Here is a 14317-nt window from a genome sequence, read left to right as displayed (position 1 = left end):
TCAAATAATCTCTACATAAATCTCTACAACATATTAACTGTGAATCATGAGGGGCTATACTAGTGTAAAAATTAAATTCAAAGTTCTTTGATTATAGCAACCTCATGAAGAAAAACAACTCATGCAAAAGAAATTAAAATTATACAATGTGCAACATCTAAAGCCATACATATAATATTAACAATTTTAAAAGTGAATAAACTATAAATTGTTTTTCTAGGATAATATAACTATAATTATTACTAAGAAGCCCAAAATATAGACATTTAAATTCTTTCCTCTTCAATTTTATTAAAGAAAGTGTCCTAAATTTAAATGGCTTTAAATAATATAAACATTTTTTCTTATGATTTAGAGGTTTTTACCAATTACTGAAAAATATCCAAGATTGTTTTAAATGTCTCCATTTTATATTTTCTATCTTTGCTTTATGAGCCAATAACAAACAAAAAGGATTCAGTGACATATAAAGATAATTGTAAAATAAAGTGTAACAGGTGTCTTAATTCAATGGCTTAAGCAACTTTTAAAATATTAAATATAAACATATTAGGTATTTTTAATCTAAAGCAATATTTTTACTGACAGTCTATTTTACCATCTAAACATGTAGTTACTCAGATTACAATTATTTCTTTGTTCTTTCAGGAAGTAAGACCTAAATCATAATAAAAAAACTTAGGAAAACTGAATCTATACAATAAAGATATTCAGAATTTATTTCTTTACTCTTTATCACACTTTATAATTGGAAAAACACCTGTTTTAAAGACTTACGCAAAGTCTTTCTATATATATATACACACATTCTTTACATATATATATGCATTAAAGTCATCAAGTTCAGAATACATATTATTTTTCTATTTTGATGACTGCTACCTTTAATGTTTTCCTTGTGGACATCAATTCCATTACAGAAGCAGCACTATATAATGGTTTCAAAGACCACAGGTGGAAACCAAACTGCCTTGGTTGGAGTACCAAATTTAGCATTGTCAATTGTGCAATCTGCGTAAGTCACTAATCCTATTGCCTCAGTTTCCCCACCTTAACACTGGGATGACAAGAGTGGTGAAGGATAAATGAGTTAGCGCACTTCAAGTGCTTAAAACATTACCTGCTAGAGGACTAGAAGTATGCCCTATTACTAGAAAAATACATTATAAATACAATTAAGGTATTTTCATTGGAAACAATTCCAATGCATTCCAGACTTCGTGGAACTCCTATTTGGGCTGGATACACAAATCACGCAGCTATGTGCAAGTGCACACGCACCGCGCGCAAGGCCACTGCGGTGCTGCATGCTTCTACAGACGACTGTCCAGCACGACAAGCGGCTTTGGATTTATACCTTGTTGCTAGTGTTATGGTGATAGAACTTAGTAATCATCTCATCTTGAGCAAGTTTTTTAATATCTATAAGCCCTGGCTTCCTCAAATACAAATAGAGAAAATAATACTTATTTTTTCTAGGAGTTGTTATGGGAATGAAATATGAAAATGTATAAAAATACAATGTTAGTAACATAATCCATATTCAATAATCCTCATAGCAACCCAATGAAACAGTAGTTTTTATCTTCAAGTCACAGATAAATAAATTCAAATATTTCAAGATAACTGATAATTATTAATAATTTTTAATATTATAGAGTATATTAATATACTGTTAGGTTAAATCAGGGGCAGGGGAGCCTGGTGGGCTGCCATCTATGGGGTCGCACAGAGTCGGACACGACTGAAGTGACTTAGTAGTAGTAGTAGGTTAAACCAAAGAGTAGTTTGAAAAATTTCTTGAGTTTCTACAACATAATACGTACTCAATTCATGTTTATCTTACTGATTAATATACGGCTGATTTAATAGATTATGATTATCAATAATGAATACATTGTCTCATCTTACCTGTCTGAAGAACAGTTTCAGGATCAACTGATGGAAGAAAGTTTAAATCCACAGACCTGGCAAGCACCAAAAGAGTAGTTTTTTAAAACTACATGTATTTCTATTTATTAATATATAACTTAAGGAAATCCTTCATATATACTTACCAAAACAGGGACATATAAGTATGAAAATCTGAAGCATATTGGCCTACCAGGCTAATTTCTCTTAACTATCAGGAAGTCCATTAGAGATAATTAAACACTAGCAAGCAAAGAAACATCTATGTGATCAATCATAAAATACAATACTTGGAAACTACAATGTATTGCTATTAACTACAGTATTATTTCAAGTATATCAGAGGAATCCATTTTGTTATTTTCTACTGGATACGTGCTTTAAACTGAAATTTGTCACTATACAGTAACCCAAGAGCATTAACATTAAAAACATGCATGCAGCCATCCTCCAATCAGAAGTTTCTTAGCTACAGCAATCCCTGACAGTTGCAAATAGCCTCTGATAATCGTATGTGTGTCCCCTAGCACACGTGCTCTCTTCCCTGTACTAATCACATTTCATTTGCAGTTGAACTATGGCCTTCATTTTTTTAAACATATACGGTCAGTGGAGATGATAAAGGAGAGATGCACGGCAAGTCAAAGCCGGGGCCTAGCTTCTGTAACAGGTCCAGCTCTAGACCTTGCACTTCTGTCAGCTGATCTAGGGCTTTCCCTCTTGTATAGACCAGGTGCTTCCTAAGGACTGAAATAAGTGATGAAAATTTCCAAGAGGGATTTTGTTATACGGAGTTTAAAAGAGACTATGTAATAACACCTGAGTTCCTTGGGAAGAGATTGGCAAATACAAGATTTCACCTGACACTTTCTGCAGTCACAGGCCATGGTTTCCTAGTGTTTCCCAAAGCACTGAAGGAGATTACTATTAGGTAGGAAAAAACAGGGTTCCAGTGGCAAGTAAGTACAGGAAAATGTAAGAAAGCAATTAAACAGGTTTCTTTACTGCAACACTTTCTCAGAACCCATGCATGCGTGCTACGTTGCTTCAGCTGTGTCCTTCAGCTTTGTGACTACCAGGCTCCTCTGTCCATGGAATTTTTCAGGCAAGAGTACTGGAGTGGGCTGCCATTCCCTTCTCCAGAGGATCTTGCCCACCCAGGGATCAAAACCGTGTCTCTCTTGTCTCCTCTACTGGCCCTTCACCACTAGCACTACCTGGGAGCCCGTATTCTGTGAATATTCACAGTGATTCCCAGAGAGGGGAACAGAGAACAGCACTGAACTCTGTGACTACCAACTCTTTTTCTACCAGTGCCCTCTTAGGATGTCTTACCTAAGAACATGTTTCCGAGAAGCACCAGACTTACTGTTAGACTATTCAGAAATAAAGAGGTTTGGCAAACTTTTGTCAAGTAACTTGTGTGATATTTTCAATTACATGGCACGTGTGTGTGTGATATCTATACACACACTCACATGTTTACATATATGTAAAATTTTTACATTTTTATATGGTCTCCAAGGTAGGAATGTTACTAAATGTTAGTTCTTACTTTAGACTTATATTCAAACCACTTGTTTTACTCTGTTTTAAATCAAGATTTGGCATTAAACTATGACCTTCTGATAGCTGTCCTACCTTATCTCACTTAATCGGTCTGTGACTATTTTGGATTAACAGAGTAACAATGCATTTTGTCAAAGTTTCATTGTATTTATAAGGTCAGATTCAAAAGAGACAGACAAGGTAAGTGTTGATCCTTTCAAATTTCCTAATGAAAAATTACTGTCTAGTGACTACTTTATTACTGAGGATTACTTTGCTTCCTACAGTGCTTTTCACCTGGGGAAAGGAAATTGGTCTGCAAATTGTTAAGGCTGAAAAGTTCAATGGAAATCTCTTAAAATGATACATCTAGGTAGTTACATTTAGATAATACACATGAACAATTACTTCATCCAGTGTCATAAAACAGTATAAATTCCCCAAGCTGAACTCATGAATATTTTACAAGGACACAGGAGTTCTACAAGATAGGCATTTAAGTGCTAATGTATTTAAATAAGGTTATAATGATTTTATTTCAAGCTGCAAGCTTTTCTGCACTCTTTACAAGCAAAGTAAAACTCTAAAAAGGAAGGTAAGTCTTTCAGTTTGAAAATATTTCTTGCAAATTATTATACACAGAGTCTGAAAAAAGTATATTTCTATTCAACAAAAAACTCTTTTGTAAAGAAACCTGGATTCAAATCAATAAATTTTACATGTAATCAAATTCTCAAGAATTAAAAAATAAATTTAACACAACTTTTGTATGCTAAGTCTGATGGAGATGTGCTTACCTTAGTTCTCTTGGCTTGCATTAACAGAGGTTATCTTCTAACAGATAACTTATAGCTTTGTGAAAATAAAGTAATTGCATGAATAGATTCAAGGATTTGATCTGACAGAGTGACTGAAGAACTATGCATGGAGGTTTGTAACACTATACAGGAGGTGGTGACCAAAACCTTCCCCCCAAAAAGAAATACAAGAAGGCAAAGTGGTTGTCTGCAGAGACCTTACAGATAGCTGAGAAAAGAGAAGTGAAAGGCAAAGGAGAAAGGGAAAGATATACCGAACTGAATGCAGAGTTCCAGAGAATAGCAAGAAGAGTTAAGAAATCCTTCCTAGGGAACAATGCAAAGAAACAGAGGAAAACAGTAGAATGAGAAAGACTAGAGTTCTCTTTAAAAAAACTGGAAATATCAAGGGAACATTTCATGCAAAGATGGGCACAATAAAGGACAGAAACGGTATGTACCTAACAGAAGCAAAAGAGTTTAAGAAGAAGTGGCAAGAATACAGAGAACTATACTAAAAAGGTCTAAATGACCCAGGTAGCCATGATAGTGTGATCACTCATCTAGACCCAGACATCCTGGAGCGTGAAGTCAAGTGGACCTTAGGAGGAATCATTATAAACAAAGCTAACAGAGGTGATGGAATTCTAGCTGGGCTATTTCAAATCCTAAAAAATTATACAGTTACAGTGCTACACTCAATATGTCAGAAAATCTGTAAAAATCAGCAGTGGCTACAGGACTAGAAAAGGTCAGTTTTCATTTCAATCCCAAAGAAAGGCAATGCCAAAGAATGTTCAAACTACTGTATAATTGAGCTCATTTCACATGCTAGCAAGGTAATGCTCAAAATCCTTCAAGTTAAGCTTCAGAACCAAGAACTTCCAGATGTGCAAGCTGGATTTAGAAAAGGCAGAGAAATCAGAGATCAAATTGCCAATATCTACTGGCTTCCTGGTGGCTCAGATGGTAAAGCGTCTGCCTGCAATGCAGGAGACCCAGGTTCGATTCCCGGATCAGGAAGATCCCCTGGAGAAGGAAATGGCAATCCACTCCAGTACTCTTGCCTAGAAAATTCCATGGATGTAAGGAGCCTGGTGGGCTACAGTCCATGGGGTCGCAAAGAGTCGGACATGACTAAGCGACTTCACTTTCACTGGATCACAGAAAAAGCAAGTAATTCCAGAAAAACACTTACTTCTGCTTCCTTGACTATAACAAAGCTTTGACTGTGGATCACAACAAACTGTGAAAAATTCTTAAAGAGATGGGAATACCAGACCACCTTACCTGTCTCCTGAGAAACCTGTATACAGGACAAGAAGCAACAGTTACAACTGGACATGGAACAATGGACTGGTTCAAAGTTGAGAAGGGAATATGTCAAGGCTGTATGCTGTCACCCTGTTTATTTAACTTATGTGCAGAATACATCATATGAAATGCAGACTGGATGAAGCACAAGCTGGAATTAAGACTGCCAGGAGAAATATCAATAACCTCAGATATACAGATGATACCTCTCTAACGGCAGAAAGTGAAGAGGAACTAAAGAGCCTCTTGACGAGGGTGAAAGAACAAAGTGAAAGACTCGTGTAAAATCCAACATTCAAAAAATTAAGGTCATGGCATCCGGTTCCATCACTTCATGGCAAACAGATGAGTGAAAAGTGGAAACAAGTGATAGATTTTATATTCTTGGGCTCCAAAATCACTGCAGATGGTGACTGTAGCCATGAAATTAAAAGATGTTAGCACCTTGGAAGAGAAGCTATGATAAATCTAGATAGGGTATGAAAAAGCCGAGACATCACTTTGCCAACAAAGGCCCGTATAGTCAGAGCCATGCTTTTTCCAGTAGCCAGGTACAGATTTAAGAGTTGGACCATAATGAAGGCTGAGCGCTGAAGAATGGATGCTTTTGAATAGTGGTGCTGAAGAAGACTCTTGAGAGTCCCTTGGACAGCAGAGATCAAACCAGTCAATCCTAAAGGAAATCAACCTTGAATATTCATTGGAAGGACTGATGTTGAAGCTCCAATACTTTGGCCACCTGTTGCAAAGGGCTGACTCACTAGAAAAGACCCTGATGCTGGGAAAGATTGAGGGCAGGAGGAGAAGGGGCAACAGAGGATGAGATTGTTAGATGGCATCACCAACTCAATGGACATGAATTTGAGCAAACCCCCGGAGATCCTGAAGGACAGGAAAGCCTGGCGCGCTGTAGTTCATGGGGTCACAGAGTCAGACAAGACTCAGTGACTAAAAAACAAACAAACAAAAACAAAAGCTTAGTGACTGAACAACAACAAGCCACTTACCTTTCTTTCTCTTGCTGATTTCCTTTATCACTTCCATTGTTAATCAATGCAAGTTCATCTAATAATGATGTAGATTCCTTTGTAAACTTCTCAAAAACCTACAGTATGAGATTTTATTAACATATTAAGAATAACCTTAAAAGTTGATATGAACAGAAGGATTTCCAACAAAGAGCAACATAATTATCCAGGCGGGATTCTGGTTCCAGCTCTGGATATCAAGAGTCTACAAGTCAATCACTAGAGCCCAGCAGTATAAAAGACAAAAACCACCTGCTTCTTACAACTAAGAAGACAAAACTGCTTCCTAAAACAGTGAATAGTTTTAATGGATAAGGAATTTTTATAATTTAAATACACTAAGAAATTATTTTGTTCCTCAATCAGATCAGTTTATATTTATTCCCGTTTCCTTAAGAAACATCTGCACCAACAATCATTTTCACTATATGAACATTATTTAGACCAGTTCTAAGCCTCTAATTTCAGTTAAAAGAATATTTCTTTATGTTATTCTATTAATCATTCTGACTATGTAACAGTTTAAAAGTTTTATGTACAAGCATGTAGCAGGAGAATAAATTAGTTATAATCTTAACATGATTTCTTCATTTCAATATTTGGCAAAACCAATACAATATTGTAAAGTTTAAAAATAAAATAAAATTTTAAAAAAAGTCAAATAAATAAATAAAAGTTTTATGTACAAGCATGTAGCAGGAGAATAAATTAGTTATAATCTTAACATGATTTCTTAAAGTATTTCTAAAAAGGGACTTGGGCAAGTCTGTTTATAACAAAATAGACACTTATTTGTCTCATATCATTATTCAAAATACAGTGAAAAAAGAACTGGTTATCCATTCTGAAATATCCATTAACTCATCGTTCTCCAAAACATTAGCATATAGTCTAAACTGAGTTAACTTAAATTTGTTCTTTTAGTCCCCAGCTGTTCAATTAAGCAGTAATGTATTTGTGTACAGAACAGCAGATTTCCAAAGTCTGTCCGGGGAAAGAAGATATATTTTCAGAAATAAACACCTTAACCTTGCTTTTCAACTCAAATTGATGTCTAAATATTTCTCTGAAAATGGTGTATCAACTAGATTATCTCTCAGGAAATTATGCTACTATTATTCAACTCAAAAGATTTACAACTTTAATACTGCTACTAATGACACGAGTAATGGTTAACACTTGTGAGTCTGTCTCCAGAGTATCTGCTTTCAAGCATAATGCTATCACGTGGTACATGTTATATTTCTTTAGTTTTTTACAATGAAAAACAATCTACATTTTAGTGGATTAAAATGAAATAGCTATCAAAATGTCTTATTTATATGTAATAACATGTTATCTCATTGTAATATACCAACCAGCCTCTTATTTAACCAATCCATGTGATCATAGGTGAGACTCCCACCAAAATCTTCTGTTAACTGGCATGGTTCTATATAACGAGTCAATTTATTGGCAGATACTAAAATAACCTATAAAGGTAAAAAAAGAAAAAAGAAAAAAAACTTAATGAGCCACTATTAATGTCAAGAAAAGTGATGAGGAGGTAATATCCAATACTGTTTCCAACATGATTAAATATTATATAAATATTTAATAATACAACAGCATTTAAAAGCAATTCAATAAACTGTCAGTATCTGTTAAGAAAAGAGCTACCATAATCCATTTCTAAAATCTCATTTTAAAAAAAGAGACTAGCAGCTCAGTTTAAATATTTTCAAAATCTGATCGACATGAGTAATTTCTTGGTGTAAAAATCAATCCCTTTATAGTTGTTGTTCAGTCACCAAGTCGTGTCCGACTCTTTGTGACCCCATGAACTGCATCACACCAGGCTTCCCTGTCCTTCACTGTCTCCCAGAGTTTGCTCAAATTCATGTCCATTGAGTCGGTGATGCCATCCAATCATCTCATCTTCTGTCACCCCTTCTCCTCCTGCCCTCAATCTTCCTTTATTTGGCACAATATTCCAACAGTGAAAACATATCTCCTGAGAAATTGGTATCATATACCCCTTATAACTTTTTAATGATATGTTTTTCATTTGTTCAACATTCACTGTTTTGTGTCTGACTCTCTGCGACCCCATGGACTGTAGCCCGCCAGGCTCCTCCGCCCATAGGATTTTCCAGGCAAGAATACTGGAGTGGATTGCCATTTCCTTCTCCACAGTGGACACTACATTTATTTATTAGAAGTATTATTTATTAGAAGTGACATACTCTAGAGCTGGGAATATAAGGATGAATAAGATGCTTCTACAAAGTAAAGGAGCTCTTTATTTTGCTTTTTTTTTATTTTTTTATTGAAGGATAATTGCTTTACAGAATTTTGTTGCTTTCTGTCAAACCTCAACAGGAATCAGCCATAGGTTATTTCTATAATATTCCAGAGAGTTTTGCACATTTTTATAAAAAGAAGTAGATAAAAGGTTTTCCATTTTGTTTCTAAAACTTTTACTGAAAATACTCTAACTAAATCTAAATGTTTTCTCTTTGGTCATGGTAGCACAGAGGGCCAAAAGCTTTACCAGGATATTCCAAATGATTTCAAATCCCTTTCCTAGGTTAAACATTATTATATGATAATTGGAAGGATACTAAGCCAGGGGCCAATTATTCCAGGTTTCTGTCCTAGCTCTGCCACAAATCACTGACTTGTAGAAAACAACCTAAAGGAATTCACTCCAGGCTTATCCATGTGCCAAAGAAGGCAGCTGCATTAAATTATCTATGAAGTCTCTTTAAGCTCTAAGAGGTCATAATTCTAATGAGTTGTCATCCTATACATTTAATTTGGGTCCTTTTCTCTAATAAATAACCTATCTTGTCCAGTGAAGACAACAGTTGTCATCTTCTATCCACTCTGGTTAATCTCACTATGTACACCTAAATACACTAAGTTCATTTGCAGTTGTAGTTCCTAAATACCTTAAAGTTTACTAGCAACAGATTTCAAGTTTAATAAGCCAAAGGGAGGGACTTCCTTGGTGGCTGAGTGGTAAAGAATCTGCCTGCTAATACAGGAGATGTGGGTTCAACCCCTGGGTCAGAAAGATTCCCTGGAGAAGGAAATAGCAACCCACTCCAATATTCTTGCTTGGGAAATCCCATGGAGAGAGGAGCCTAGCAGGCTACAGTCCATGGTGTCGCAAAGAGTAGGACACGATTTAGTAATTAATAACAACAAAAGCCAAAGGGAAAATTCACAGTTATTTTCTGCGAATTTATAAGTTCTGAATATTTCTTGTTTTTCCTAAAAATCAATTTAAATGTAATTAGTACAGATTCACTTTCTTTCATGATGTAAAATATATTTGAGAATATACTATCTCTTACTAAATATAATTTTTTAAATAGTTGGCTAAGATTACTGCTATTATGATATTTTTATTTATGCAAAACAAATGTAAACAAAGGAACATGATAATTATGGCAATTTGCATAAAACAAATTTTCTCCATCACTACAAAAATTTTTATAGTATCCATATTCTTATAAAATTCATTGGTGGCTGTTCAAAGTGAAAACAGTAGATCTGCTATGTAAATATACCAAATTGTATCAACAGCAAAGGCATCTCAAAGCTAAACAAAGTCAACAAAAAAACAACGGTTTAAACAGTCAGGTGATCTGACTCAAAACCACCATCACTTCAAATTAACAATTTAAAGAACTATCTACCATGGTGAAATATCTCTATTTCCGCTGCAATAATCTCATTTTTATTGAGATGGTGAGAGTGAGGAGAAAGTGCAGATGAGGCTGGCAAAACAGCCATAACTGTTTCTATTTTATTGCATAATATATGTTTCAAAAAGAATGAGGGAAACAACATTATAGGAGAAGCCTGCAACAGTAGGAAAGAACCTTATTGTATGAAAATGCTTGGAACTAAGAATCATCTTTTCGAGTGAGTCAGGAGTGGCATCCTAAGGAGGAAGGAGAAGCCTTCCTCTCAGCACACAGCTGGTGTTGTTTTCAATTGCCTTTGGAAAATGACACCACTTGCCAGAATGCAACATAAGAACTATACAGACAACTGCTTCTAAGAGGACAAATCACCTTTTAACAGACAGCAAACTGAACTCTAAGTGACAGCAACCATCACAGAGGAATGGGATTTCACAAACACAGTAATTTCAAATACACAAGCAAAAATATGATACTACATTTTTCAGGGCTGAGCGTGGGGAAGTGAGGCTTTAGGTCTGAGATGAAATCAGAATGCTAATTCTATTCTGAAGGAGATCAGCCCTGGGATTTCCTTGGAAGGAATGATACTAAAGCTGAAACTCCAGTACTTTTGCCACCTCATGTGAAGAGTTGACTCATTGGAAAAGACTCTGATGTCGGGAGGGATTGGGGGCAAGAGGAGAAGGGGACGACAGAGGATGAGATGGCTGGATGGCATCACTGACTCGATGGACGTGAGTCTGAGTGAACTCCCAGAGTTGGTAATGGACAGGGAGGCCTGGCGTGCTGCGATTCATGGGGTCGCAAAGAGTCAGACACGACTGAGCGACTGAACTGAACTGAACCCTAATTTTAAAAACGGAAATCGTTTAGAGAAAGATTTCTGGACACTAGTAAATTACAGAAACAGATGAGAAACTAAATTATATATATATATATATATATATATGAACACATTTGGGAATCAATGTGGTAAAACAAATTTGGATTCCTACGCTAGGTTATTTTCTCTAAAACCATTCACTGCAGCTTCTTAAATTACAAAAATTTATACTAGGAAAATTTCCTATATTCCCTTTTCTTACAGTTCTTAAAGAAATCACTAATATACCAAACCTGCACAAAAGTTAAAATATAAAACAATGCAAATCAGGGAGTCATTTTATCTTATGGGAGATGTTTTATTACCTGGCAAAGAGGAAAATAAGAATAATTAAACAAAAATTCAGTCCTCCAAAGCAGTGATCACCAAAATTAAAAATAAAACTAGAAAATAAGAGTTCAAAACATATTGAGGTCACATGTATTCTGTGTGACCCCTTTTTACCCTAAGATTTTAAATATGAAAACACAGAAATAATGATACAACTGCTGAAATTTCTAATACAAAGTACAAAAGACACAAAAAGACACAGACTCTCCTAGCAGCTCAGATAGTAAAGAATCCACTTGCAATGCAGGAGACATGGGTTCAGTTCCTGAGTCAGGAAGAAGGGAAGGCTATCCACGCCAGTATTCCTGCCTGGATAATCCCATGGACAGAGAAGCCTGGCAGGTTTATAGTCCATGGGTGCCAGGAGCCAGCATGGGAGTCCCCACCCATGACAAGGTCATGCAGGAGAGCTCTGATGGGCAAGGTGAGTCAGAACTCAAGGGGCTCCCCCCAGGACCTGCCTGAGCATCTACCCCAAAACCAGAATCTGTCTTACTATTTTATGACTTAGTCACCAACTCCTTTGACATTCATGGGGGGCTATCCCTGATCACTTTTCTCTGTAAGAAAATCAGCTTAGAGCTCTAGTTAATAAGTCTCCAGGGTATAATAAGGTGTGTTCCAATTCATATCCCTCAGAAAGCTTTCTAACCCGCCTGGCAGGTTTCCAGACTCTTACAGCTACGCATGTGATTGTTCACAGCCTCCCAACCACAAGAGGCACAGGAGGCTTTCTAACAATGCAGAGCCTCTCAGGGAGTTAGAAATTGTTAAAATAGAACTAATAGAGGAATTCTTTGTTGAGCCGATGCTTGCTGCCAAGTTTCCATATCCCTTACACATTGTGTCCCTGGGAGTGTATTGATTAATATAGTTGGTATATAGAAATATAAGTAGAAGCCTTAATGTTAACAATAACCCTAGACCCTTGAGCTACTAAATTCTTCCCTTGATTATCCCCACTGCACCTTTGCCCTATAGGAATGCAACTCTATCTAGTGCTTTCAGGGAGTGGCACCAAACTTAAGAAAAATCACCTCTGGAGAAAATAAGTTTTTCTGGTTGACTAACCTTTATCAGAAGAAAAATGTTAGCAGGTCTCCTGACCAGAAGATGATGTAAATCACCTAAAGCCTTTGTATCTGATAAGTTTGCAGAAAAAAAGCCTGGTTTCAATAAGGGTCAAGGACTGCTGACCTTGCATGACTCTGCACCCCCTATTACCTTCTATGTACAACTTAGGGTATAAAAGATCCCTTTGAAAATAAAGCTACGGGCCTTGCTCACCGAAGCTTGGTCTCCCCATGTCATTCTTTCTCTTTCCTTTTCCTTTTCAGGCTGATTCCCTGGAGCACAGAGGCCCTCTGCGTTCACTTTCCTGCCTGGGCTTCTAAGACCCACTCGAGAAGGTGCCTAAGGTGGGGCACCTTCAGCTGTTTGAGGGGGCACCTGCGGCCTACGTGAACAGAGCAAGTCCTGTGCTGGGGCTTTATTGGCTTTCTGCGTAAACCAAGGAATATCAGCCTCTTTCCTCTCCTCTATTTTCTTAACTGCAGAATTCTTTCCTTATCTCTCTCTATCTCTTTCAGTCACCGACGCCATCCTCCCGAGGGAATCCCTGGATCCAACCGGGGCTGGACCCCGGTGCATGGGGTCACAAAAAAGTCAGACACGACTGAGTGATTAACACACAAAAAGACACAAGTGCATAATAGTATTAGAACATTGATTTAAACATACTATTATCAGTTCTTTATTATCTATAAAGTTTATTATCTATTATCTATAAAGTTCTTTATATTATCTAAAAAACTTCCATATCTATTGACATTTTCATGTACTCGAAAATGGTTAATTAATAAAAAGACCCATTTTGCTAGCTCAAAAGCAAATCTTCTTAAAAATCAAACAATGCCTACTTGTGGAGAAGATGGAACCATGAATTTGACATTTCATTTTTCAAAAAATACTTAATACCATTCTCAGAGGAATGGAACATTTCAGAAAATAACTCACTGAATCACTCTAAATCAGCACTTCCCAGTTACAAAAATCTTGTATCATTCTACAGGAATTTTATTGCTTTGTCCAGAATATAATGTAGAAATAATATGCAATGAGTTTGTTTTAAGTTTAAAAAGAAAATTCACTAAACTATTACAATTATAAAATACTGCATCAAAGTGAACTTCATAATACTATCTTAACATATACCAAAGTAAAAAGACCAGTTTTGACTTTTCTCATCCACAAATGGAATTCATAATCTTTAATTTTAAAATAGTTATGTAAGACAAAGAATGAATCGTAAATCATCTTTAAAATTATCTATTTTCATGTTAGATAAAATTACATATAAATTAGGATGAAAAGTGGTATTATGCCATCACAAACAAGGGGAAAATTATTTTTATAACCTGATCTTTGAAATTTTACTTTTATACTAAAAAAAAAATTCAGCTGGTTTACTTTTATACTTTTTTATATTTCCTTTTAAGCAATTATGTGAGTACAGATTTGTAAGCCTAGCCTGGTAGACCACTCTGTGTAGAAAGTCTTTCAGTTCCCATAATGAAGATCCAAATTTGATCTAATCACATTATATACTATCTTTTTTACCATAATTTTTAGAGTACTAAAGACATAATGATAAAGAAATAATAATTTTGGTGAAATGAGTACAATTTTTTTATCAGGGTAATTGCTCTGAGTCAAATTTTTAGGATTATTACCATTCTTATGCTCCTTATTAAGTTGTTATATGTAACAACTAACAGTGAATCTTACGGTTTCTGTTATTGCCAAGTG

The 14317-nt window shown here is 35.8% G+C and overlaps 1 protein-coding gene across 4 annotated transcripts in view; it reads right to left on the bottom strand.

Annotated features, from left to right (window-relative positions):
• The window catches only part of SESTD1 (SEC14 and spectrin domain containing 1), a 143002-nt gene that overhangs the window by 38519 nt on the left and 90166 nt on the right, over positions 1 to 14317 (bottom strand). For all 4 annotated transcript variants that reach the window (XM_027556391.1, XM_027556373.1, XM_027556383.1 and 1 more), the window contains 3 exons: positions 7957 to 8070; positions 6578 to 6675; positions 1912 to 1967 (listed from right to left, as the gene is read on the bottom strand). In XM_027556391.1, the coding sequence (XP_027412192.1) occupies positions 1912 to 1967; positions 6578 to 6675; positions 7957 to 8070 (268 nt within the window). The remainder of the gene's footprint in view (positions 1 to 1911; positions 1968 to 6577; positions 6676 to 7956; positions 8071 to 14317) is intronic.

The sequence above is a fragment of the Bos indicus x Bos taurus genome, chromosome 2 (assembly GCF_003369695.1).
Source record: "Bos indicus x Bos taurus breed Angus x Brahman F1 hybrid chromosome 2, Bos_hybrid_MaternalHap_v2.0, whole genome shotgun sequence".
NCBI lineage: Eukaryota > Metazoa > Chordata > Mammalia > Artiodactyla > Bovidae > Bos > Bos indicus x Bos taurus.
Note: the sequence above shows the minus strand (reverse complement) of the source record. Positions and strands in the feature narration are given on the sequence as shown.